General features: G+C 32.1%; 1 protein-coding gene across 3 annotated transcripts; it reads left to right on the top strand.

Moving 5' to 3' along the window:
• Positions 1 to 1172: 1172 nt before the first annotated feature.
• On the top strand, positions 1173 to 25447 carry Tmhs (Tetraspan membrane protein in hair cell stereocilia). 3 transcript variants are annotated; one of them, XM_014241679.3, is made up of 6 exons: positions 1173 to 1680; positions 20288 to 20488; positions 22291 to 22424; positions 22677 to 22803; positions 24614 to 24856; positions 24962 to 25447. In XM_014241679.3, exons 2-6 carry the CDS (start codon positions 20347 to 20349, stop codon positions 25126 to 25128), a joined length of 813 nt encoding a protein of 270 aa, XP_014097154.1. In that variant the 5' UTR covers positions 1173 to 1680; positions 20288 to 20346; the 3' UTR covers positions 25129 to 25447. The 3 variants fall into 3 exon arrangements, with proteins under 3 accessions (XP_014097154.1, XP_014097153.1, XP_036217651.1); XM_014241678.3 differs by having other exon boundaries at positions 24935 to 25447; XM_036361758.2 differs by lacking the exon at positions 1173 to 1680 and adding an exon at positions 1681 to 1799 and having other exon boundaries at positions 24935 to 25447.
• The last annotated feature ends 1163 nt before the right edge of the window (positions 25448 to 26610 follow it).

Here is a 26610-nt window from a genome sequence, read left to right as displayed (position 1 = left end):
ATTAAAAAGCCTTATAAATGTATGATATAATTCAATTTCTACTGTATCCATGAAATGCCTTCTGTGGATTAGTGTGGTTTGAATAATGACCAAGTCCCAACCATGGCAGTATCTTTAGAAAGTTGCACATTAGTGTTTTTTCGCTCAAAGAGTGGGAGCGATGGCACGACATATTTTCTTCTACTAACGCTCGCTTACGTCATGCAAATAATGGCTTAGTAATCATGGTCTTTCTTGACGAAGTAATATTCTAGCAAGACGAATTTAGTAAAGTTTGACTGTTTGTCTAGTAGTCGTATAGTAAAATAGATATCTATATATGTATGTATATACATATATGCCTTTCAAAAGCGTGATATTAATAAACAGATTACTTACTATAACCTTAAATTGCGTATGCGCCAGTGGTTTTATTAAGTTACGTTTTTCTATACAAGATCACAGTTTTTTACAAGATCAAAGCTCCGCAAGGATGCAAAGGAACTAAAAAGAAAAGGGCAGTTCACTCAAGGGTACATCTCAGTAATATATGTATATGTACCAGTGCAGTGGTTCCCAAAAGTTTTAAGGATTTCAAAATTCTCTTCGGATAGTTTATTTTATATTTAGGTATATTTAACAGTGATAGGTTTATGGTACTTCAAATACGCTTAATATAGATATGTACATATATATAACATATAACGTTTAGGGGGCTTCATGATGTCTGAAAATCCTATGAAGTTCAAATTTTTACTCATTGTATCACTTTAATCTTATGTGTGTATGTATGTATTTCATTCTCACTCATTCTGCACTCAAAATATATCTACATAACACTCAGTGTCTTGATAACCGGCTTTTCGCATGACAAATAAGGAACAAATGAGTTTTACAATTTAAAAAAAATATATATATACAAGTACATATATAATAAATTATTTAGCTTAATATATTATATTATATATACTTATGTATATATTTTTAATATTTATTTATAATGCCTTAGTAAATTCATTTTGGCTATTTTGGCAACCTATAACTCAAGTCACAAATATTTTGCTGAGCGGGAGAACCCACATACATATACATATAATACAACTGTCTTCATTTGAGCCATATCTAGCTCACAAAATTTAAAAACGATCGCCAGCTCCACGCTCCAAGCCAAGTTGTGAGCACAGCTAAGAGTTTAGTTTCCAAAAGTCGTCGGTTAGCGTTAACGTCTCGCGCGGACGATCATGTGTACGAGTAAAGTGTGAAAATTCGTTATTGTTTTTAATGTTTTTTTTTTGGTTCAACCAAATATTAGCTCAAAGAAGAAAGCAAATCATATTTTTCATTACATTGCATTGCGGACATCCGTAATTCTTAGGAAAATACGAAAAATATAGTCTTTGCAATATTTCGTGCATTTCGCAAGAGTGCAAGTGGAGAAACGCGATTGCGACTCCAACACCGGTGACGTTCAAAAAGTCATCAAAAGGCAAAAGCCAAAGCCAGTTTTACGTAAAGCACGCAAATACATACACACAAATACTGCTCTACATGGATATACTTACATAGTGAATATAAACAAATTCGGTGCATATTTTACTCGCTTTGCGGCGTTTTTCTGCTTTAATCGCGTTTTCTGGTGGCAATTGCCATTTGTGCACGACGCTGATCATACTCACCTATATAAATATATACAGATATATAGTAAGTTGGAGCGAGTTACGAAAATCATTCAGTTATTGTGTGAATACTAAAGGTGTTATATGGGTTTTGAACTAATTTAGTGTATTTGAAACGTGCTTTTTTGGAGTTTTGTATTTAAGGTTGAGTAATATAAATGTTGTTAATAAACCTGAAAAATGTATGCTTTAAGTGGTTTGAATGGAACGATAAGCGATATAGTAGTTGAAATTGAAAATATTTTTTTTCTACGAGTATATTTGTATAAATAATTACTTACTTACAAATATACATATACTCGTATGTATGTACATATGTATATAAAGGGTGTTAGAAACTTGCAACAAAACAATAGTCAACTGATATGGCAGAGAAATGTGGCGCGTAGATATTTTCGCAACAAGAAAAACCTGACGAACAGGTAGTAAACTGCGGCGTATAAAAACAAAACAACAAAAAAAAAAAATAGGAAAAAATAGAATAAGAATGGTAAATGATAGAGAACAGCGAATAGCGCGCTGACGTTTGTTAAAATATTTTAGTGGGAACACGTAGGTATAGTTATATATACATACTTTATATATACATATGTATGTGTACTTAAGTCCACACTTGTGAATTTATTTATAGTAGTTTTTACTATGCGGTGGAAGCCTGCTTGTCAGTTGCTTACTTCACCCAAGAAGAATCTCAGCTTCTCTTATTGTCTTGTGGTTTGGTCTTCGTCCATTGTTAACACACACACACACACATACATGCATGCACTCAAATACTTGACGCATGTACATCCATATATTTTATTAACAAGTTCGCTTTAGTTGTAACTCAAGACTTGCTGTTTTATTGTTATTGTACCTATTTCGTTTTTCGACCGCATTTGTTGTTGTTAACCAATTTTATAGACTCTATCAGCGACACATTGAATGTTCGAATTCCAAATAGACTAATGTAGATACATATGTATGTGTGTGTGTATATCTGTCAGATATAAATATTGTATTTGGCCAGCATGAGAAACGTGATCTAGTAATTTGCACAAAACTCTCTACTGCTGAAAAATGAAAACAAATCATTCATCTAGCACGTTGTCAGGCGGGTGTGGTGTAGTTTCACAACACGACTTAAGCGCTTAAAAATCACGTACAAAAGCGGATATAACCATAGAAGTTATAATGTGTTCTTAGCATGAGAATTTGGCAACGATGATGAACAAGTTGCTATTGATTAATGGATATTTTGGGGAAGTCGCTTATGGGTTTTTATATCCATGTGATTTGACAAGAGATCGCGTAAGTTGATTATGATTCCATTGAGCTCGCAGAATCTGTGGGAGTCACTCAACCATATGCCATATGCATTGAAACCAAGAGACGTAGAAAGCCGATTTTGCATGTCAGAAATGCTGCTCGAACGCTACAAAGAGAATTTTGCATTGAACTGTGGCTGGTGATGAAAACTGGATTCATTGTGATAACTCTAAACTCCAAAACTTATACGTGAAACCTGGCTAACAAACCCAAATGAACTGCAAAGCCGAATATCCATGATGGTAAAGTAGTGCTTTGTATTTATTGGGATCACCATGCCCTTGTGTATTTTGAGCTTCTAAAACCGACCACTATTCATCAAATTGAATCGAGCGATTGCCGAAAAACGCCCAAAATTTTTTACTAGATATGAGGCAATAATTTTCCATCATTACAACAATCGGCTTCAAGTTGCAAGGCCGATTAAAAACTATTTGCAAAACAACGGCTTTTAAGTTTTGCCTCACTTGCCTTATAGCCCAGATATTGCCCATCTCACAACCCTTTGTTTCTATCAACGCAGAACGTCCTTACTGGAATACGGCGCACATCAGAACAGGGCATCAAAAATTGGCCTAATTCATTCTTGTCGTTGTTGCTGCCGCAATTCCTTTCGTATATAATGTAGAAATTTCCAGAAAGATGCGAAAATGTAAAGGTTTATGTTGGGCAATAGTTTGAATAATACTATAAAACAACTGTGCTTAAAATGTAAGGTAAATTTGTTTATCAGATGTAAATTCATTCTTTATTCTTTCAAATGAATTTCGTCCCCTTCAAAGTATTCTCCGTCCGATAAAATGCCCTTTTGTCAACAGTCGGAATAGTCTTTTTCGCGTATAATCTTCAGAACTTCAATGGAGACTTGACGCGTTTGCGAAACAAAACATCCTTCAAAATGGTTTGTGTGCGACGAAATTTTATTTCAACCCTATCAGCGATGTTTTCAATTGTCAATCGACGATTTTCAAGCATAAAATCTTTGATTTTTCAGGCGTTGGTCTCGACGGTAGAGGTTGAACACTTTGAACACCTATAAAAGTTTTTTGTGCCATAGACAGTGTTTCCAACCACGATTTAAAAATGTACCTACCTTCCTGATACCCGGGATTTTTAAATGACAATTTCACCCTATTATTGATAACAGTAGTACATGCAATAACGCACAAATTTATACCCAATAACTATTCATGGAGCCGTTTCTTTAGGTCTCAATGATTTTTTAAATTTGGGTTCAAGTCCTGTCCTTGTCTTAAACTTTTAACAAGTAACCATTTTTTCAATCGAGACTCGGTTGGATCATCCACTACAATCTAAAATCGCTTGACCCACATGCAGATTTGCATTTTTGACATTATCATCACTTTTAGCAGAAATCCATAATAATAAATAAAGATATGCTAATATTTGTAAAGAGCCAAAAGAGAAATCTGCCCAACACTTAGCAAAAAAAAAAAGAACAATAACAAAATACGTATTAATTAAATATGAAATTGAATAGGGAAACTAAAAATATAAATATATTTACATAATTCGATCAAGCAAAATGAAAAGAGATTAAAATAGAAGAAGTGGGAAATGGCGAGAAGACAAAATGAATGCTTCTACTTTGGAATGGACAATGATTGGTAATTTCTATTTTCGCTTCTGCTTTTCTTTTTGACCATCATCAGTGGAATCCGGTAGAGCATATCCGCACCAGTAGTTTTGTTTGTGTAATCAAAAATATTGATATACCATACATGTTATATTTGAATTGTTGAAATAGTATGTGATAAACGCTACTCCAATTTGTTTTACTTGCAAAATATTTAATAATATGTTTTATAATTATGACTCAACTTATATCTCTTGAACCAAAAAAGACTCGGAACGGCTCGAAAAAGATGAGACTTTTCGGAGCTATAAGTATTCGGAATTCATCCATTCATGTCGAATCAGTATGCACACTTACGACTATTTTACTAACATTACATACATACATATATCATCTGTATATACTAGAACAGACCATGTGATCTCGAAATTTTCTCGGTGAAAATTTCTCAATTTTAGTAGACTATTGTAAACTTGGCAGCAGATTGCCTATATTCTGGTGTAATATGTACTATCCTGCGAAACAAATTTTTGATAAATTTTTTTGTAGAAAAGGTGAAAAAAATACGAGTTCTCTGAGTGTTTGTGAGTAATATGTTCTTACGAGCTTCACTTAACTTAGAATACTAGATTGAGAAGAGTAGATTCATTCATGTTCTGTTTAATTTCATAATATTTTTTCAGCAATTATTTTTGGAACCAAATATAAAACATGCTGCGCGAAGGGTATACATATATCCAAGCATTACTTAATTCGCTTGTATGTATTTTTTAGTGTTTGTTCCTGCATTTCCATTTACTACATTTGGTGCAATATGATCCACATTTCAACATATTCGTGAGCGCTTGAAATTCAAGTCAAAACATTGAAGAAATGCGAACTTCAGCTAACCATGAGTTCATTTGCCCATAAGTGGTGGGGAAGATGAGAATGGACGAAAAACTAGAAAACCATTTTCGCGCCATTTACCACAACAACAACTCAAGCAAATAACTTACAATTCATTTTATACGCCGTAGCTTGAAACGCGTACTTCATTTGCCACTGCGCATGCGTCGCTTTTCCCAAACGCTGGTCGGCGCTGCTAACTCAAGCGTTTGGCGCCATGCTGCTTCAACGCGCTAGCGAAATAAATACTAGAAAAAATTACAAAAAGCCAACTCTTTAAGTGCTTATAAAGACCGTCTTGTAATAATGTTGCGCTTTGTTTTGCTCTTGTAACGTTTTATATTTGCTGTTGTTGTTATTCTTGTAGTTAGTGGGCTGGCTGGTTGGTTGCTTATAAATGCAGCGTCAAGTCGCCGCGCGTCGTTGGTGGTGTTTTAGATACGGCAAATAATTAAGTGCCATCATAAAAACATTAAAGACACTTTTGTAACGGAAGCTTAGCGAGTTCACACGCTCAGTACGGCTAATTGTTGGGCTATGCGCTGCGTGTGAGGCGTTCGAGGTGCGGACTTGTAAAGCATTATAGACGATGACAGTGAAACAAAGCATTTTGATGGCGGCATGATGTAAAGTTATTTGGTTGCAGAAAAAAATGATATTCTGTCTGTATGTGTGTTTGTAGATTTGTTGTCTGAGTTTTTGTCGACAAGTTGTGAAAATATTTGGTTTTATGCATTCTTTTAGTATTTAAGAAATCTAAAAACTAATTTTTTTAATTTATACAGATGCTAGTTCTGGCTTTTATCTTGCTTTTCTCACTGAGACTTCGTCCCATTTCACAATAGTATAACAAACTCTACAAAACCATTAGTAACTGTCTTACTAAGCTTTCGTCTCGCTCTATAAATTTTTGTTTATTGAACTTTGATCTTTTCACTTCTTATACAAAAACAGAGCTTTCACCATGCTTTACATAAGCATAACAAACTGTTTCTTTGAGCTTTCATCTTGCTTTACAAAAGCGGGACAAATTGGCTGACAAAGCCTTCATCCCATTTCGCAAAAGCATAATATACTGACCCTCTAACTTTCATCACATTTAGCAGAAGCTTTCAGTTTCTTCTACAAAATCATAACTAAATGGTTCAAGGGGTTTGCACCTTGCTCCGAAAAAGCGTAACAAATCGTCTCACTTATCTTTTATCTAGCTTAACAAAAGCAAATCCTACTAGCTCACTGAGTTTTCATCACATTTTACAAAAGTTAACACACTGACTCACTGCACGTTCAGCTTCTTCTAAAAAGCTAAACTGAATGGCTCACTGAGCTTTCATGCCATTTTGCAAAAGCTTTCAGGTTTTTATAAAATCATAAATAAAATGATCATTGAGCTTTCAAATTTCTCTACAAAAGTTTACTTAATTAGCGCACTGAGCTTTCTTGCCTTTTTGCTTCTTTTTTAAAAGCATAACTAAATGGTTCACAGAGCTTTCACATTGTTTTACAGGAACATCTTTTCTAGATCATAACAAAACTATGATCAAGAGATGCCCCAACGGATGGGTTCTGCTTCATTCCCTCAAGACTAGCGGGAAAGTTCAAAAATTCATTGGGTACTCGAAAATTTACTGATCCGGACATTTATTTATATTATTTCGAAGAATGTACAAATATGAAGCACCTAAAAGGTGTAACGACAGCGAAAGAGTACATTAGAATTCTTAGTCAATATAACACTCCACATAGTAAACTATTAGATTTCCTAAAGCGGCCAATGGTATGAGAGATCTAATAAATATCTCTGACGTTTGGTTTTGCCTTCGGAATGAGCTTTTCTACATAGTTTAAAGCTGTGTAAACTGTAGAAGTTCAAAAATGTATCACTTGTACGACACGAACTGTTGAATTTTTTCAATATTTTCCAAAAAGAAGAGATTGACCGATAAGTAAACACTTCTAAAAGGTTCGTAGGTTATAGATTGCTTAACATCTTAGATCGTTCTCAAATCAAGATCAGTGCAAAATAACTGGACTTATATTAAGAGTGTATACAATTTTGGCTGAGCCATCGGCTGAAAGTAACGGTTAATCTTTGAGATTATTTCTGAAATTAGAAGTCCATCTTAGACTCCATTTATCTGAACTGCAAGACATTTATCAGCAAAGTAACTATGATATGTATCATAGTTTTAAGATGATTAATGAAGTTGACTTCATCGTCTCTTTGGCTATTCGTAGGAATGTGGTCTCATATACCATATGTTATACGTTAATTGGATTTGTGACGAATTTGTTTTACACATGTTTTTCGTTTTACATTAAAAATGCCAATTAAAATCAAACTTTTTGCACATGGAGGCTTTTTTGAGTTTAGTAAAAACATCAATTTCAATTACCGCCACCCAGCTAAAGATCTTGCGCAAACGCTACTTTTAGAGAGGTAATAAAAAGTTTAATTTGGAACTAATACGCTTTGGCTCACCAAATGAACCACCGACTAACGAAAGCCATTTATGTTACGTGCTGGTGGCTAATGTAGACTAATTAATGTTTTAACATATCAAATTCCATTCAAATCTAAAATAACACCAACACACTTGAAAAAATACACGTATATATATTTCTTTTTATACAATATAATATCACATTCCACTTGGTTGTTATGTAATTACGAGCACATTTGTGCCAAATACAGTTTCATTTTGTGTTTTTCTTTCCATTTTACAATTTAAGCAGATCCAATTACCGACAGTTTTATTAAAAAAATAATAAAGTTAAGTTTTTATGAAAATTAAGCAATAAAAATGTAAAGTCAGCTTACATTTTTTAATTAACTGAAGTATAAAAAAGATATGTATATCAAGGAAGAGTATTTTTGAACATACTAAGGTTAAAATGATATTGAAATTTTCAGTTATTAAATAATAATAACTTCTTTATCTCTAGATAAATATTGAAGATCTTTTGTATATAACCAATTATCTATTTTAAAAGTTGATAACCACTTCCAGGCTTCTTACATTGCTTTTGTTAAAAATAAAAAGGTTGTAATAATTTTCTAAAACATCAGCAGAGCATTTACAATTTGGTGGATATAGAAATAAATATATATATAATGAGTAGCATCAGCCTTTATTTCTAACAAGTTTATATATCTTTAAATAAGCACAAATATCAAGAAACTCGAATCGATTGGAATTTCTTTTAAACTATTTCTTTGACAGTAATCCAAGGCTCATTTAATTATTTTTCCATTTCCATTACTCTTCTAATGGACACTGAAAAAGTCAATTAAAAGTTTTTTTTTTGTATAAAAATGTTCTCATATGGCTAAATTTCAAATAAATATTATATTAGTGTAAAATAATTTAGTATACAAATTTAACGATTCCCTCTTTTATGTGAGGTGCATTTTATACCCGGGCTTTAATAAGGTCCAGTAGAATCGTGGCGTAGTGAAAAATCTTTGTGAAACATAATTTTCGTGCAAATTTTTATCAATAATTTCAAAATATTTAATTTAATTATACCATATATATTAATTCTTGCGTTCGGCGTTGAGCTAGGGTTCAGTTTCCGTTGAAATTTGCTATTTCTTTCTTGATTTCATTCCTCTATACATAGACATTAAATAAAACGTTGCCTACATTTAGGGTTACATAAAATAATACAAAATAAATAACAATATAAAAGTTTTGCTTTTATCCGTCAGGATAACTTTTCTGACAATATTTTAATAAATAAAGGTATATTTGCACCGGGTTAGGCATGATAGCTCGTTCGCATCAATTTGAAGTTTAAACTTTGCTCGAATAGTGCCTTTGAGGTGTGCCACCTTAAAGTCAAAAATTATCCCAATCGGTCCACAACTCTTCAAGCCCTTAGATACCGAATATGTTCCTATTGCGAACTTTTTATCGAAAATTTAGATTAGTCTGTGAGATATATTATTGAAATTGGGAGATAATCCCCTTCTGATTATAGTATGCCCGTTTGTCAAAAATTGGTTGCATTTGATCAATAATTCTCTTACTACCCATATCTCTAATATAAAGATTTCGAACTTACGGTTTTTAGACTACATATATAGGTTAATATGTCAGTTATCTTAATGAAATTGAAAGAATGTGTTTTTCTAATCACAATGTACTTTTGTATATAAATTGGATAATATCGGGTGAAAACTTGCCATAGCTGCCATATATATAATAACAGAACTTTAAAACATCTGCTTTACTTTATACCGTTTATATAGGTGATGGTATGTGCGGTACCTTAAAGAAACTCAGACTGCATCTTTCTTCGTTAATAATATGTGGTATTGCCAAAAATAGAAGAAATCGGGTCAATACTACCCCTATATCCTATATACCTAATATAATATTTTGAAACTTCCGGTTGGCTTCATACCGGATATATCGGTCAATATTTACGATATCTTAGCAAAATTAACTGATCATATAATATACATATACTATAGTTGAATGGCAAAAGTGTGTGAATTTATTCTACGAATCACCCCAACTTCCATATACTACATATAATGATTTTCTTTATTCTAACAAACCATATGCCGAATATGTCGCTAAGTGTATGAGTTATATATTTATAAAATTGCTGGAAAATCTATTCTCGGGTATATCTGTGCAATGTCAAAAGTTAGTGTAATCAGCTCAGACCTTTTCTGTCCTCAATAAACCCTATATAGTGATCTCCGACTTTGCAGCTGTCTTTAAATCGTTTAGGTTGGTCAAAATGTGTGATATTTTAATTAAATTTAGTGGGACAACTTTTTTTAATATTAAGGTTAGATTGAGTTGATATCAGATATAGCTCATTTGATGATATTTTTAATACATGTAATTTTCGCTGGCTGGAAGTAAAATATAGTTATAAAATTAATTGAGTCTATGACCTATAATATACGCTAATAAGACACAAATTTCATTGCAATCCGTTCACGATAAACACTTATAGGTATTTCTCGGTTTTGATCCTTGTATGAAAATTTCGGTTACATCCCAAAATACCCCTTCCTTAGTTGTTTATATATAAAACAACCTGTTTATATTTCTTTATAAATAATCAAAAATTTTCCATAAATCTTTATAATCCATACAAGCCATAAAACGCAATTTCCCCAAATTGATAGTCGTTTATTATTCCATATTCCGTTACTCCCGACATTCTTGCATAATTGGCATGCAAAAGCCAGTCGCTATTCTGCGCTGAGTCATTTTCATAGATCAAGTGGCGTATATATGTATAACTGGTACTCGCAAGAGTGCAAATTATGAAAACCGCTACAAGCGGGCGGCAAATTATGCGCCTACATATGTATGTATATACTCGTATCTTTATATTTAGTTATATGTACAGACAAGCATATTTTACTACTCTTTGAAAAAGCAGCTGTAATTACAATTTCATTAAAAAGCAGATTACTCGCCATTGAAGCAAATACTTCCTCATTACTTTGCATGCAAATACTCAAATACTAGTGCTTAATTTTCGTAAAGTTTACCGATTGTTGCCTTACTGCCTACAAATCCATAAACGTGCGCACAAGCCTGCTAAACGAGTTTTCAGCGTTCGCAGAAAATTCATGGCGCAAATTCATTTGTCATCATTTCTTTTTTTTGCTAAAGCATTACTACTCACTCACTAAAGTACTAAGTACGCGTATGAATTTTGATTTTGTCCAGCATAACCGGACCACAACGATCATCCGTCAATTTATGTCGTTATTGTTGTTGCTAGCGATCGTGCCAACAACTAACAGCATTTATTATTAGCGAACGCCAGTCGGCGTCAGTGGCATCCCACAATGTGGCGCAACAATTGCTGACTGCAATTTTTTCCCGATCAACGATAAATTTTTTCCCGATCAAGGCGATGTACTATGTGCGCCGTTACTTGGCGGCGTTTCGCTTGATCGGCGACTGATCAGCAGCCGCGTGTGTTGCTAGTTGGCTCACTCAAGGAGCGGTGTTGCTCGATAACTGGTTGATCGAATGTCTGATGAGTTTGCTGACTAGTTGGCTGCTGATTAAATTTGTCTGGCTATTTGTCTCGTCATTGCATCGTAGATGCGAGGCAGTTTTGTCTGGTCAGTTGGGAGCGCGATTTCTGCAATTTTTTTTCGATGAAAGCTGTTTACTGGTTAAAAGTTGATTGTCTCCAAACAGTAATGATGATTGCACCGAAAGCATTTTGTAGACATAAAAACGTGTAAAAGCTGGGTAAATAGTAATTTCACTTCGTCGGCGCATAATATAACTGCATAAGTGCTTGTAAACATTGTAATTTTTTAAACATTAAAAGTAGTAAATAAAAATATAATGTTACATCAAAAATTATTGTGGAAACTTCATATTAAAAACCTGTTTTCTTTTTAATTAAAAGTGATGTTTAAGGAAAATTAAAAAAAAAAATTATATTTTTAGTGACTTTTTTGTAGTTGCATCTTTTGTGATTATAGTCAGGGTGTTACTGGCAATATATTCGGAGAGGAAAGGAAAAGGTATCGATTTTTTTTTCATTATTTTACCAACAGATTAATGTCTTTTAGGACCCCAAAGTACTTTAAACCCAAAAACAGTTTTAAATTCCCTGAACATCCTTTACAAAGTTTGTAAAACCCAAAAGGAAACGTCGGTGACTCTATAAAGTATATATGCAAATGATCATCATGCTGATGCTGATGATGTTCATCTGTCTGTTCGTCAGTCTATCTATATTTTAGAAATTTGGCACACGTCCATTTCTTTCTTGACCGATCAAAATCAAGATAAAGATCTTCACCTGTGAAGGATCTTTTATCATCCTTGTAACCGATCGGTCGTTTTGTTATTCTTATTTTCTAAGAAAATTATATAAAAAAAAGAAATGTGTATAAAAATATTTTTCTACATATCTATTCCATTCATGATTAAAACTTTCTTTTATTATTATTATTTGACACCGCGTATCAAGGAGCATTGATTAAACCATCATCATCGGTCGCATAATTGTATAAATGCGTTAAAATGCGTCGAGACGTCTTTTTGTTGGGCCTACGCCATGTGAGAAAATCGCAATAGTTGTTTACATTACAATTCATAGAGTTGTAAAAGCTTTACTGTAGAGCTTCCACAATTTAAACCAGTGGAAAAGAAGAATTCGCTTTCTCAATTTTATTCAAATTAAATATTAAAATCGAGTTTATTGAGCGTGTGAAGATCCCTCGATGGGTTGTGGATTAAATTTATGCTCGCAGTAACATTTAAAATCAAAAAAAAAAAAATGCAGCTAGTGAACTTTCAGTTGGCTATGTTAAGTTTTCGACATTTTTTCATCATTCGCAATCTTTTTAGAATTCACTCGGGTGCTTAAAAATGCCATGTACTTACATTTTTTGAAGTCTACCATATGAGCTTCAGCTACCAAATTAATTAAGTGTTTTAAGAATCGATTCGGGATTGACTTCGAAAACTTTTACAAAGTTTTTGAAAACGGTTTGTGTCTTTACTATCAACTTTAATAAGCTCTAAAGTGTGATGGGAGAAGTGAGATAAGGCTAATTGTCTCCCTTTTTTATTTACAGAAGAGATTTTAAAAATAAAGCTTGAAAGTTTGCGAGCTTTCACTATACTGAACAATTTGTGAAATTTTTAATTCCTTTAAAAAATGAAATTAGTTCACTTAAAATTGCAAATATCATGATTTCTTGTAAAACTTAAAAATATGTAATTATAAAAACAACAAAATACGTTAAATTCGAATGTACCGATGCTATTATACTCTTCACAACTACAAAAGATCCCTTACAAGAACTTGATTTCGATCAGTCAGTTTGTATCTCAACTGGTCTCCAACGTTTCTATTCAGGGTATACATAGAAATGGTACAAATGCCTGACTGATGTACATTTTAAGATGACAAATGTTTAAAAATGCTAACCTTTTAAGTTCTATTTAACGCGGTTTGACTGTCAAGCGTAAGTACAATGTACGTATAAAAGAAAAATAATGAAAGTTGATTTTAAAGGTATGACACAGCAATAAGTGTAAAAGCTCAAGTTGCGGCTGAAGTGGCTGCATCCGCTGCAATTAAGCGCTGCCACACATCTGACGCCTGTTTTATAGCAAACGGTGGATGTAGAAACAAAAAAGCATACTTTTCACTTAATGCATATTTGCAGTCAAAAAGTTACTCAGAAAAATGATTTAAAAAGCAAAAAAGAAAAACCTCAAAAGGAAGTAAGTGTTTGTCGGTAAAAGAATAATAAAGTATTTAACATCTTAACTGCCTAGGAAATTAGTTGAAAAGTGCACGTTTTATGCCACAAAATAATGGTGAAAAGCATTCATGAGCATATGCACCAAACGAAGTAGAATGGTAAAAGCTTTCATATGTAAGTATTTTTACCTACAAATATTTATGTATGTACGCATATCTGTTGGTAGTTAAGTATGAGCGTATATATGTAAAAATTGGGTCAAGTGAGCTCCCTTTCCTTTTTTGTTGATGCAATTTCAGCTTTTACTCCACCAATGCTAACAACTCATACACAAATATATGTGTGTGTGTGTGCTAAATGCCAATATAAATAATGAGCATACGTATAAAGATGCTTATATATACATATATATACGTGTACATGAAAATAAAAAGAAGCAAAATGCATTTTAGCATCGTTTGCACTAACCAGCCACATTTATTGCTGCGCTGCGATTTGTTTTTCACCATAAAAATACTTCGGTAAAGATATTAAAAAAATTGTATAAATATGCAAACACATGCTTTTTTTAAATAAATTGCGAACTTTGAAGAATTTTCTTTCTTTCTCAGATTTGTGCATTTTTATATACCATAGTGAAAGGGAATAAAAATAATAAATTAAATTTTTTTTAAAATTAAAAAATAATTATATTTGATTATAATGAATGAAAAATTCTTTTTTTAATATTTTTTTATCAAAAAACATTTATTATATATTTTTAAAGTAATTTTTTAATAAGTTTTTGTTTGAAAATGTTTTATTTTTAAATAATATATTTAAAAAAAAATTTTTTTTTGACAATAAAAACTATGGCGAATATTATTTCTATGCGATAATTATACATTCTTTTCCTAACACGCTCAAATAAACAATTTTTAGAAGTAAATTGTAAATAAAAATTTTGTTATTAATAACAAAAAATGCTGTTAAAATCTTAAGATTATAAGCATTCTTCACACTATTAGACAAAAGCAAATGTTTACGAGGGCGGAGTAGAGTAGAAAAGTTTTTGAGTTTGAGTTTTGAGATATCTACAGATCGACTTTAGTTTTTCAAGAATTAACTTAATGTAGCGCTTCTAACTGCGGTCGAATATCCACAGAGAAGATATTATGCGCTCATAGCAAGTTGTTTGGGCATTTACTAATGTACATAAATACCATATGGAAGAAAAACCTTAGATTTTCTAAAGTTGAATGAACTCTAAAGACTCATAGTTTGACCACAACCCATTTTGTCGGCAACGAAGATTGTCATGGCACATTTGGAAGTTTATTGAATACTATTATCACTGGAAAGACATACATTTATTTAGCAAGTAAAGTTGGAGGGAAGTGTGAGGTGTTGCTAAGGTTGTTCTCTCGTGACTCACCAAACTCGAATTCAGCAATTTTTTTGGTTGTGTTTTCTACAATTAAAATCTGATGTGAGACATTTCTATTATCTGAAATTTGGAAAATATATTTCTCTTTTTATCTCTTCGACATAGAAATTTGTAAAATCGTTGCTCGTCCATTTTCTAAATTTTGTGTGCAAAATACATAATTTACACGATATAAAATGAAGGATTAATAAATTTAGTACCAAGCCCATTTCATGCCAATATCTCAAACACTTTATCACACTTTTTCATCTAGTAACCTCACTGTGCTTGTATGTATGTAGCTCACCATGAGAAAATCTATTAATAAACTTCAAAAGTAAATTACAGGGAAAATGCGGGTGTTTTTTAAACACATTTATAATCATTCAATAATATCAGCAAACCAGAGTGATTGTCCAATTAGCCTCTATTCGAAGCTCATACAATTTTGCACACCTTTTGTTGTTATTATTTTGTTCAAATGCATAACCAGAAGAGTGGAAATGTCAAGAGTTTGCAAGCAAAATTTAACAAAACAAATTCAATGATGTGGGAATACACATACATACAACTATATTGGTGCTTGCAGAGGCTATATATTTGTGCTTATAAAGATGTACTTCGTATTTATGCCTTTTGAAATATTATAGTGATTTGAGTAATTTGTGTAAAATGGTATTATTTACAGTATTTCAAAAGAATGTTTAAGTTTAAGGGGATGTTAAGCGAAAAAAAAAATTTTTTTTTGCTTAGCCTGAGGGTAAAATCTGTAGATTATAAAAAAAAAAAAAATTTTTCGCCAAAAAAAATTTTTTTTTTTTTCATCTAGAGGAGGATTGGAGGTTTCAGTTTTAAAATAAATTTTGGAGTTAAAATTTTTATTTCCTAAAAAATTTTTGATAAGTATTCTACATAGAAGCTGTGGAGAGTTCTCTTTCTGCCCAATTAAAAGTTATCAACTTAATTTTTTGTGGTCATTATTGGAGTTTTAAAAAAGTCTTAAACGACAACATACTTTCCTTAAGCGTTAAAATTAATTTTGAGTCAAAAACCGTCCCATTCGGTAATTTTTATATAAACGTAAAGAGTTTTTAAATTTTAGCTCAAAAATTACTTTAAAACAGCGTGAGCCACCTCTAGATGTTAAAATTTCTTTTTTCTACAGATTTTACCCTCAGGCTAAACAAGAAAAATTTTTTTTTTTCGCTCCACACTATTATATACACTTATTCTATGAAAAAATCGGATTTTTGAAGAACTTTTTTGTTTCTTTCCTATTCAGTTTTTTCATCCCCCGAAAAATTTACCTTTCAAATGAAAATTCCTTCGTTTAGGTATAAGTTAATGCAATTTTTAAATAGCCTGCAAAAAATTATAAAATAAAAAAAGGGACCATATAATGTTATTATGTTTTTAGGTCATAAGCTCAATTAGTTTTATAAGTATATATTACTTCAGCGAAAATGATATTAAAATCATCTTCAAATGAGATATATGTGATATAAACTCAACCGAAGAGGCTAAATTTAATATATAAAATGATGTGGAAAACGTCAACCAAAGAATCGGAGATCAATATTTTAGGGATATGAGGTTTAGACCAAGAAAAATTCATTTATATTGAGCGCCAAACCATTAATATTATCTTCTAACTTTCATGAAAACGTGTTCACTTATTTTCATTAAAATATCAGACATTTTCACAAAACTCATTGGCCTATATGTGGTATAAAGTCAACCGGAACTTCGAAAATCTTTATATACGGTATATGGCGGCTAAGGGAAGTCTTCATCCGATTCAACCTATTTTTGACACAAAGTTATATTATTATCAAAGAAACATTTTATTCGAATTTTTATACTTTATCTTACAGATTTACCGATATTTTCCGCAAAAATTAAAGTGGTCAGTAGGCCGGGCTACAATCCGATTTCAACCATTTTGTAAAATAAACCTTTTAGAAGGCGCCACGCCACGTCCATTTTTTCACAACTTTTAGCCCACAGGTGCCCCTTGCTACTGCAATTCCCTGTATCAAGTTACAGTTTTATATCTTAATTTATGTTATTGTTTAGTTATGGTAATTTATAGGACAGATAGACATCGGATTTCAACTCGTCTCGTCATCCTGATTTATTTATATATATAAACCTATATTTATCTCCATAATTTTTAGGTGATACAAACAACCGCTAAGTAACAAAACTATTATACTCTTTAAAACATGTTGCAAGTGTATAAAATAGCGACCTCTTAGATTTGGGCAATAGGGCTCAGGTTTTTTGAGGATTTTTTACTCTAAATAGAAAAATTTAAGAGAGTAAGAGTTGAAAAAAAAAAATTGTTTAAGAACGCTAATGTATTTATATGGTATATTTTTTAAGAACTTTTATTTAAGTACTTAAATCCAGTTTATTACCAAACATAAGTGTATTTTTCGTAATTGTTTTTTATTAAGTTTTATATATATAAACACTTACTAAAACTAATTAAATAGTACAATAATTTTTTTAATTTTTATTATCTATAAAAAAATTACCAAATAAGTGAATATTTTTAACCCCTCCACAAAAATCATCCATCTTACGTCTATGCTTTGCAATGATGTTTGAGCGCCATGGTTTCTCTTATTGTTGCTCCAGCTTCAATTGTTCATATTTTTATATATTTTTGCTATTGGCTCTATGTAAAACCAATACTTTTTTAAATGTATTGTCGGTGCACGCAAACGACCTTAACAATTAAATTGGCGTTCGTTAATGGGTTTATTTTCTCGAGTTTATGCACTGTAGTATTTTTCACTTTTATTGAATACTAAACAGCAGTCGGTGTAAAAGCTTAATTTACCACGCCATGAACTCTGAGTGTCATGTGACTATGTGTATGTGAGTTTGCATATACACACATACACAAGAAACTGAAAGGCCGTGCTCATAAATATATATATATATCGATATATTTATAAACATACAGACATATATAAACGCGTAAATATGAGGTGTGCTAGATCTATTTAGCGCATAATTGTAATTTTGAGCTGACTATAGAAAAAATAATGAAAACAAATAAAAGCAAAATTAAAAATCAGCAGCAAAATGCAGAAAGAAAATAAAGCAAAAGATTTGCGCGTCGAAAAAGTTGTGTGAATCACGTACCAAATTTATCTGGTCGATTATGCGCAGGAGATATGTATGCGCGGCCAAAGAATGTTGTCTGGCATTTTTTCATTTTCTCATTTGCTCATTATATTTTTTTTGAGTTGCGCTTGCAAAACTCGTTGAAAAAGCGAAAACCATTTTTGAACAGAAGTGAGAGTGTTTTCGTGTTGAACGCGTGTTTTCGATTTTTTTGTTTGATTTTTGATTAATGGAAAGTGCTAAGTGATGCTGCATATGGGCTAACGGAAATATGTTTATCTTTCTTTTAATGTAGTGTCTGCCATTCACATGGTGTGCGCCTCATTTCACTAGTGTTGTGGAAGCGGGTTTGTTGCTTAAGTCTTTCGTTTTTTTTTCGAAGATCGTCTGATGGGCTAAGTTTTAGGTGGTCGCTATACTAGGTGAGGGTTATTAATTGTTAGAAATAAATTTGTAATTGATTACAAAAAAACCCATGATCATATAAAATTAAAATTTTTTTTTTTGCTATATCGCTAAATGGAAATGCACAGTTAAATCAATGCAATATAATTGGTTGAGAAAGTGCTGACCTATTAAAGTTAGTCAGAGTTTAGTATGTTTTTTTAAAGTATATTTACGTTTTTTGACTAGTTCCCCTTACTATTAACTTTATTATTTGGATATTTATTTTAGTTTAAAATAAAAATATAATATAACCTCACTTGTTAAAAAAATTAATTTAAATAAAAACGTTATTTGAATTATTTGTTGTAACATTTGTGTAATTTATTTAGGGTATAAGGTGAACTATTAATAATTACTAATTTTTTTGAATTTATTTTAATAACAGTTTTTTTTTTAATTTTTGTTAATTTTTTTTTTCATTTTATAAATTAATATTGGTAAAAATCAATTAATTTCTTATTTTGAAATATTTACTACAGTCATATATTGTATATATACACCTCTTAAATAATTTTGGATAATTAACACAATATTATTTAGAAAGTGCCCCAGCCAAAGGATTCAAGAATTCAAAAAATAAAAAATATTGCTTAAAGTACGCCGTCATAAAACCACAATTCAATTGGTAGAATTTGGTGCATAATCCTGATATTCTTATGTTACACTGTGAAATTGGGCGCAATCCGACTACAACCGCGCCTATTTCTCATATATCCTAATTTAAATTTCATCTGATTCTTTCCCTTTATAGTATATAAATTAAGCATCAATAAAGTTACCGGAAAATAACTTTGCACTAATAGTGCATTTAAAGTAAGTCATTTCACGACGAAAAGTTGTCGAAATCGGTCCATAACTTTTCAATTCTACAGATAACGAATATGCAGACCCCAGTGCCTTTGACTGACTGTGAACGGAAAATATCGGTCAATTATTACCGAAAATATTATTGAAATATACCTAAAATTAAACAGTATTGAACTTTTGGTAGACTTTATACCGAATAAATCGACCAAAATGTGAGCATCAATAATTCGTGGTACCAAAAATGGATCAAATTGGGTCAATATAACATCTAGCTCCCATATATCTAATATACTAATTTTTGACTTCCCGGAGCAAAATTCTAAGAAAATTTAATGATCTTTTAACCAAAGCATGTACCATATATATAAGTACCAACACCTATTAATACATTCATAAAAACACTAAAAATTCGTTTCTAAGATTTTGAAGGCAAATCTGTGATTAATTAGTTGCAACTTGGCATCAAAGAATGGCAGCCGCTAGACAAAAAGTACGAAAAATAATTTATTTTTGAAATAAATGGCCATTAGCGAGTAACTTTGGTAGCGCCTAAGGTCGTTCAACCGACTCATACCCGTAAAATGGTTTGTTCCACACCAAATAATAAGCGGCTTAAAATATCAAGTACAAGTTTACAGCGGGTCTTACTTAGTTGTTGCTTTGTCGCCGGACCTTTTAATGTTGTGCCTTTTTTAATTAAAACCACAAGTGTATTTTTTATTGTGTGCAAAAAGTTGTTATATTTATATTTTATTATATTATATAAAGTCAAAAATATATTTGTACATATTTACCTCACTTCCAAATTCTTTACCTTACAGCAAAATCCACAGTGAAGTCGTAAGCGTGGAGCAACACTTCTGTGTGTGTGTGTGGAAAAATGGGCACAAAGATCGAATACATGGACACGACGCATCTCTATGCCACCAAATACATACGCAATTCAAAGGCCATAGCTGTTCTCTGGGCGATATTCACAATATGCTACGCTATTATCGGTATTGTTGCCTTTGTGACGCCAGGTTAGTATGTCAGTCCATCGTATGTACATGGAATACATGCGCGAGTGTGTATGTATGTATGTGTCGCGAACTATTTGTTGGTCGAATTTGATTGATTTTGATTTTTTACACTTGTCGGCGTATAATTTATTATATGCTTTTTCATGGTAAAAAAATATTAATTTTTATGAGATAATAATAGTGTAGATATAGTATAATAATATATAATATATGGTATATATATATTTTATATATATGATTTTATAGTTAGTTTATCAATTAGACATATGTTTTATGTGAAACTAAAACCATTATTTTTTTTAAATACATTCTTTTATTATAATAAGTAGGCTGCAAAGTTCGTATTTTTGCAATACAAGCGCCAATAGAATAGAAAGCATATGTTTTGTAGTTAGACCTAACCTTCAAAAGACAAGTTACACAGTGGTCATAGAAGTTTGCATTTTTGAATAAAAATTAATAGAAATTAATTTCTAATGCAAATGCTTTGTGCACAAAAACTGGCGAAGACGAAGCAACCATTTGTAATGTGTTTGGTAAATTCAAAAATAGTTTCGAAAAGTTCGAAGATTATTATAATCGGTGTATTGACGTCGTTGGTACCTATGTTGAATAAAAAAAAAATTAAATATAGTAAAAAATAAGTATTTTTCTTTAAAATGATGAAAACTTTTAAGCTCGCCTTTTACATACATACATATATTTAAACAAGAAAAAACGTTATCTTTGGTTGCACTAAAGCGAGAAAAAAGTTCACCATAAAAAAACTCTTGATCGGTCAGTTTGTATGGCAGGTTTATGCTAAAGTGGACCGATATCGGCGGTTTCGACAAATGAGCAGCTTTTTGGGGGAAAAAAGACTTGCTAAAAATTTCATATCTCAAAATTTCGATATTTCAAAAACTGAGGGTATATAGAGACAGGCAGGCAGATGGACACAGTTATATCCAGTCAGCTCGTCACGCTGATTATTTTTATATAGATTTTATAGGGCCTCCGAAAGTTACTTGTGGGTGTTACAAACTTCGTGGTAAACTTAAGCCTTTTCAGGGTATTAAAATTATAATAAAAAGCTTAAAAATATTTCGATCTAATTAAAAAAGCAGTTTTGAATATTATTTAGAAGACAAACCATATAGCATATTCAAGAAAGTAACAAGGTTGATAAGTCATCACTTAAACTTTTTTTTAAACTGTAGTTTCTTACAATTTCAGTAATACTCATTTAACTGACAAAGAAGCATTAACATTTTGAAAAATTTATATGCATTATTTTTTCATCAGCCCTTTACAGAGCTCTCAAGACATATGAAGCTTTATAATTAGGCAGGCATTTTTAGCCGCAGGAATGTTCTTCTTCTTGTCCACTCATTAAAAGGAGCTTAAATTCAATAAATAGAGTTTACTATTATCCAACCTTAGGCCAAATTTCGTGAAGATAATTTCTCAACTTAAAAGTTTTCAACGCAAGGACTTGACTTTGATCAGTCAGTTTGTATGGCAGCTCTATTATATAGTGATTCGATATCGGCGCAGCTTCTTAGAGAGTAAAGTATTTGCAGAACGTTTTATCTCACCATCCACTGGCATAATTTTATAAGCATAAGTTTTGAAATGTATTCGGGAGCACAGTCCTTTCTGTGATGCCTCAATCAACGATACTTGCATTTAAAATAAATATATGGTTATATAATTAAGCTTCCATTATTTTCTTGATTATAATTGATATAAATGTGTTAATAAATTATAAGATACATTCTTGCGCTTAAAATTCTAATTACTATCTTTGAATTGCTTTACAGAATGGGTCGGTGATCCGGACAATGAAAGTGCGGGGCGGATGGGTCTGTGGCAGATGTGTCAGCGCGATGAGATATTCGACAATTGCAAGCGACGTTGGGAGACCATACTCACAGTGCCGACATTCTCATTTCAAGTGCGTAACGCAAATAAATTCGTGCCTAGCACCAATGACTTTTGTTTTGTCTACTTATGTATATGAGTATTTACTTATTTAATTTGCTTGTGAGATATTTTATTTATTTATTTCTCTTTCATTCTTTATTTGTTTAATTAACCATTGTTTGCGCTCACCAACTGCAACAACAAATCGACCACAATGTCATCATTAATAATATCAACAACATCATCTTTGTCATCATTATGATGCACACACATACATATACAGTTGGCAACATTCTTTATGGTTGCGGCGGTGGCATTGGCCTTGCTGACAATATGCTTCTTGGTATTCTTGATCTTCATGAAGTCAACGAGAGTATTTCACATATGCGGCTGGATGCAAATCATATCAGGTCAGTACATATGTATATGCACGTGTGTAATGTAGTTTTATTTAATATTTGTACACCTGCATGTTCTTGTATTATTTGTACAATGATAAGTGTACATATAGATATACATTTAGTAATATATAAGTAGACCAAATTTTGTTGACCGAAAATCGTTTGCAAAGAAAAGAGCTTGGAAAGAAGCATGAAATGCTGTCTCAGCATATAAATGTTTTTTTTTTATTATTTTATTGTATGATAAATGCAAAGGCGGTATTTTGTTATAAAAAGTTTATTTTACAAAAATGCTGATACGTAATTTGACTTTTTTGTAAGTAATAAAATTTTAATTTAAAATTTGTGTTTTATGGCCTTCATGAAGTAAATTACAATACCTAAGCTACATAAGGTATTAAACATATACGCCAAATATTTCTTAAAAGCCTCTCATTTAATATCAATAATGTAATAATTATTTGCATACATATTTTTTATCATTTTTAAATCTCTTGAGCTTTCTGTCAATATTATAATATTTTATTAAGATGATAATTGAATAAAAAAATTAACGAGTTGGCAGCCCTTCCCAAAGTTAGTTTTATATACAAGCCATCTTAAACTTTCTAAATTTGTGAGACAGTTTTTAATAATTAGTAAATTTCTTAACTTTTTTGAAAAATATTTAAAAGCGTGGTTCACAGAAAATAATCCACTCTAGACTTTCTTAAATTACTACAGGTTGTAGTGTATTTTTGTAGCCAATTGATATTGTCTCTAGAAACATTTCATTCAAATTCTATTTTGTACCACTGCTTTAAAATTATTAAAAGAATGATTCTCAAAATTACTTTGAATTACTTTTAGCGGTTCCATGATATATTGGGTAAAACATGGGGAGACGGAAATAACCTAAGATCATAACGAAATTTCATATATATTCTGTTTATTAATTCTGTTTCGTAATTATAATTTTTTGATACAAAAGCCAATTGTTTACTTCTATAAGATCTTCATTTTGGTCTAATTATCGACATTTTTCGGTCATACTTTCAACACTAAGTATATATAAAAAATGTTCAAGGTTCTTAGGTTAGATGGTTGATACCACAAGATTGCAGACGATCGCACTTGGACTGCTAAATACAGTCCTTTGTAAAGCCAGATAAGAACTCCTGTACTTCTATATTAGCTCTCGATAAAGCGCTTTGAACCTATCGCAAATTAGCTTAGGTACTTTATTTCTATTTCCTTTCCTTTTAGCATATCGCATTAATATATTAAAGATGAACTTTGCTGCGGGCGAGAATCTCACTAGACCACTTACGATTTACCCTGGGTCAGAAGAACCTTGCGATTACACAATTTGTAGCGCTTTTGGCCAGCGCTTGCCGACTTCAGCTGAGGCCGTAACATCGAATAGTGAGCCACAAGAGGCTAGTGGAGGTCTTATCCGTTCCCATTATGACAGCGACTAAACTAAAATAATATAAAAGCCGATTTAGACTACCATTTTTGTTGGTGCTGTAGCGGTAGAAAATAATCCGCGGTCCTTAGCCTGGTCAACTTTGGTTATGTTTGCCTGGCTTTGTCTTTCGCAACACTCCAAAGAGGTGTACCGTAGTAACAGTAGCAGAGTGTTAACTACAAATCTTTGCAAGTTTAAGCTTAACACAGATCTTCCCTAGAACTATAAGACGTATTAAATTATGAATTTGCATGAAAAATTAGGATAAAGTAAAATAAATAATCAACCATCATAACGTGTTTCATTTACTTAAATCTCCACTCATTATGTAAAAATATTTAATTTTTTTTTCATTCATATTTATTATAGCGATTTGTATGATTGTTGCCTGCGCCGCCTTCCCGTTCGGCTGGAACTCTGATGATTTCCGTAAAATCTGCGGTCCCGATGCGAATCGCTTTGAGCTTGGTCTATGCGGCATACGTTGGGCCTATCCTCTTGCCATAATTGGATGTGTCGATGGTGTGGTTTTGGCCACGCTCGCCTTTATACTTGCCACGCGTCATGTGCGCCTTCAACCCGATCCACTCTATCAGAGTTCACTATACAAAGGTGGGTTTCAATCAATAAAGTGAAAAGAAAAACACTCAAACTTCAAATACATACCGTAATTCCCTCCCTTTATGCCAGGTGAGATTAACAACGCTTACATTACAGACGCTGCCAGTCTAGCCGGCTCACGGAAATCGCTGAATCTGCAGCCAATTCTGCTGGTGGCTCCTCCACATAATATGCCCACTAATGGCGATGATACGATATCGCAATTCTCCTCGCGAACACCCAACCATCGGTATCGACCTGACTATCCGATGCATCAGTTTTGAGTTACTTTGTCGAACCGGCGTTTCTGAATTGTGATCCTTTTGTGTGTTTAATATTTTATCTTTTCATTTTGCTTATTTTTTGATTTGAATGCCTTTTTTTGTTTTCTGTTAACATCCTGAATGCAGGTTTTATGGACTGAGAAAAAAAAGTAAAATCATAACCTTGTAATAGAAGTTATGCCATTCTCTTGGTGGCTCTCTGTACATATATAACATATACGGTAAATAGAAATGTAATTTTATTGTATGTATTTTAAAACATGTAAAATGTACAATAGAAAATAAGTTTACAACTAAATAAATTATTGTCATTATCTGAGCGAAAGGCGTTTTCTTCTTGGGAATAAAGCAATTGTGTAAGGTTAGGTTAGGTTCAATAGCTGATCCTCATGATGGGGATTACTTTGCTAAAGATGGATAGCCTTTTGTGAAGCCAGAAAACTCTTCTAGCTGGATCTCATGTATCGATTCCTTTATATTTTCGCTAGTTAGTGAGTGTTTAGCTTTGATCTTGCAAAGGCGAGTTGGTCAATAAATGAGGAATATGATAATTGACACAAAATATCTAAATGAATTGTTTGAAGATGAAACATTGAAGATAAGGCCCACGAAAAAAATCTAACGGTCTCAAATTGTTGAATGAGCTAAGAACTTGCTAACCGAACTCGGCGCAACAAAGAGTGAAAGTTGTATGGACTTTATAGATCAAGAACTGTTGCCGAAACTAGAACAACAACAGCAAAAAAACTACAACTATTGCATATATCCCTAAATCATAAAATAACAATTCTCCCCAAAATTAACGAAAGTGATTGTATACCATATTACCATTCTGTATTTAAATATTTGACATGCCCTGTATCAGAAAAACAATATTTATCCAAGCTCACAACCGAATCAGAAAGTTTTTAGTACTTGTATTACGTGCGGAAGTGATAATATTTAAAGCATATCCGCTTCCATTTCAGCTTGTTTTTCATTTCAGTTTGCATAATTTTAGGCGGTCTAATATACTTATCCTGCTGGTAGAAAAAAAATCAAAATTTATGGATATAATTATTCTGGATTGAACTTATTTCATACCTTTTTTAGAAAAGCGTTGCACATAACAGGGTACCAATTAGGCAATATTTGGTTCGATTTTATTATATACTGAATAGGGTATATTAAGTTTGCGACGAAGTTTGTACCAGACAGAAGTAAACGTCAGAGACTTACACAATACTCATATATATAATATTTGGTATAATAATTGATCGGCATGGCGAGCTGAGTCGATTTAGACATGTTCGTTTGCCTGTATATATGCGACCTAGTTCCTTAGTTCCTTCTGAAATGTTGCACACGTCTTTTCTCCTCAAAAAGCTGCTTATTTGTCCGAACCGTTAATATCGGACCACTACAAATATAGATGCCATACAAACTGACCGATAAAAATCAAGTTCTTGTATGGGTATTTTGAAGAGCTGAAGTTTATTATAG

This window comes from Bactrocera oleae, chromosome 6 (genome assembly GCF_042242935.1).
Source record: "Bactrocera oleae isolate idBacOlea1 chromosome 6, idBacOlea1, whole genome shotgun sequence".
Taxonomy (NCBI): Eukaryota; Metazoa; Arthropoda; class Insecta; order Diptera; family Tephritidae; genus Bactrocera; species Bactrocera oleae.
Note: the sequence above shows the minus strand (reverse complement) of the source record. Positions and strands in the feature narration are given on the sequence as shown.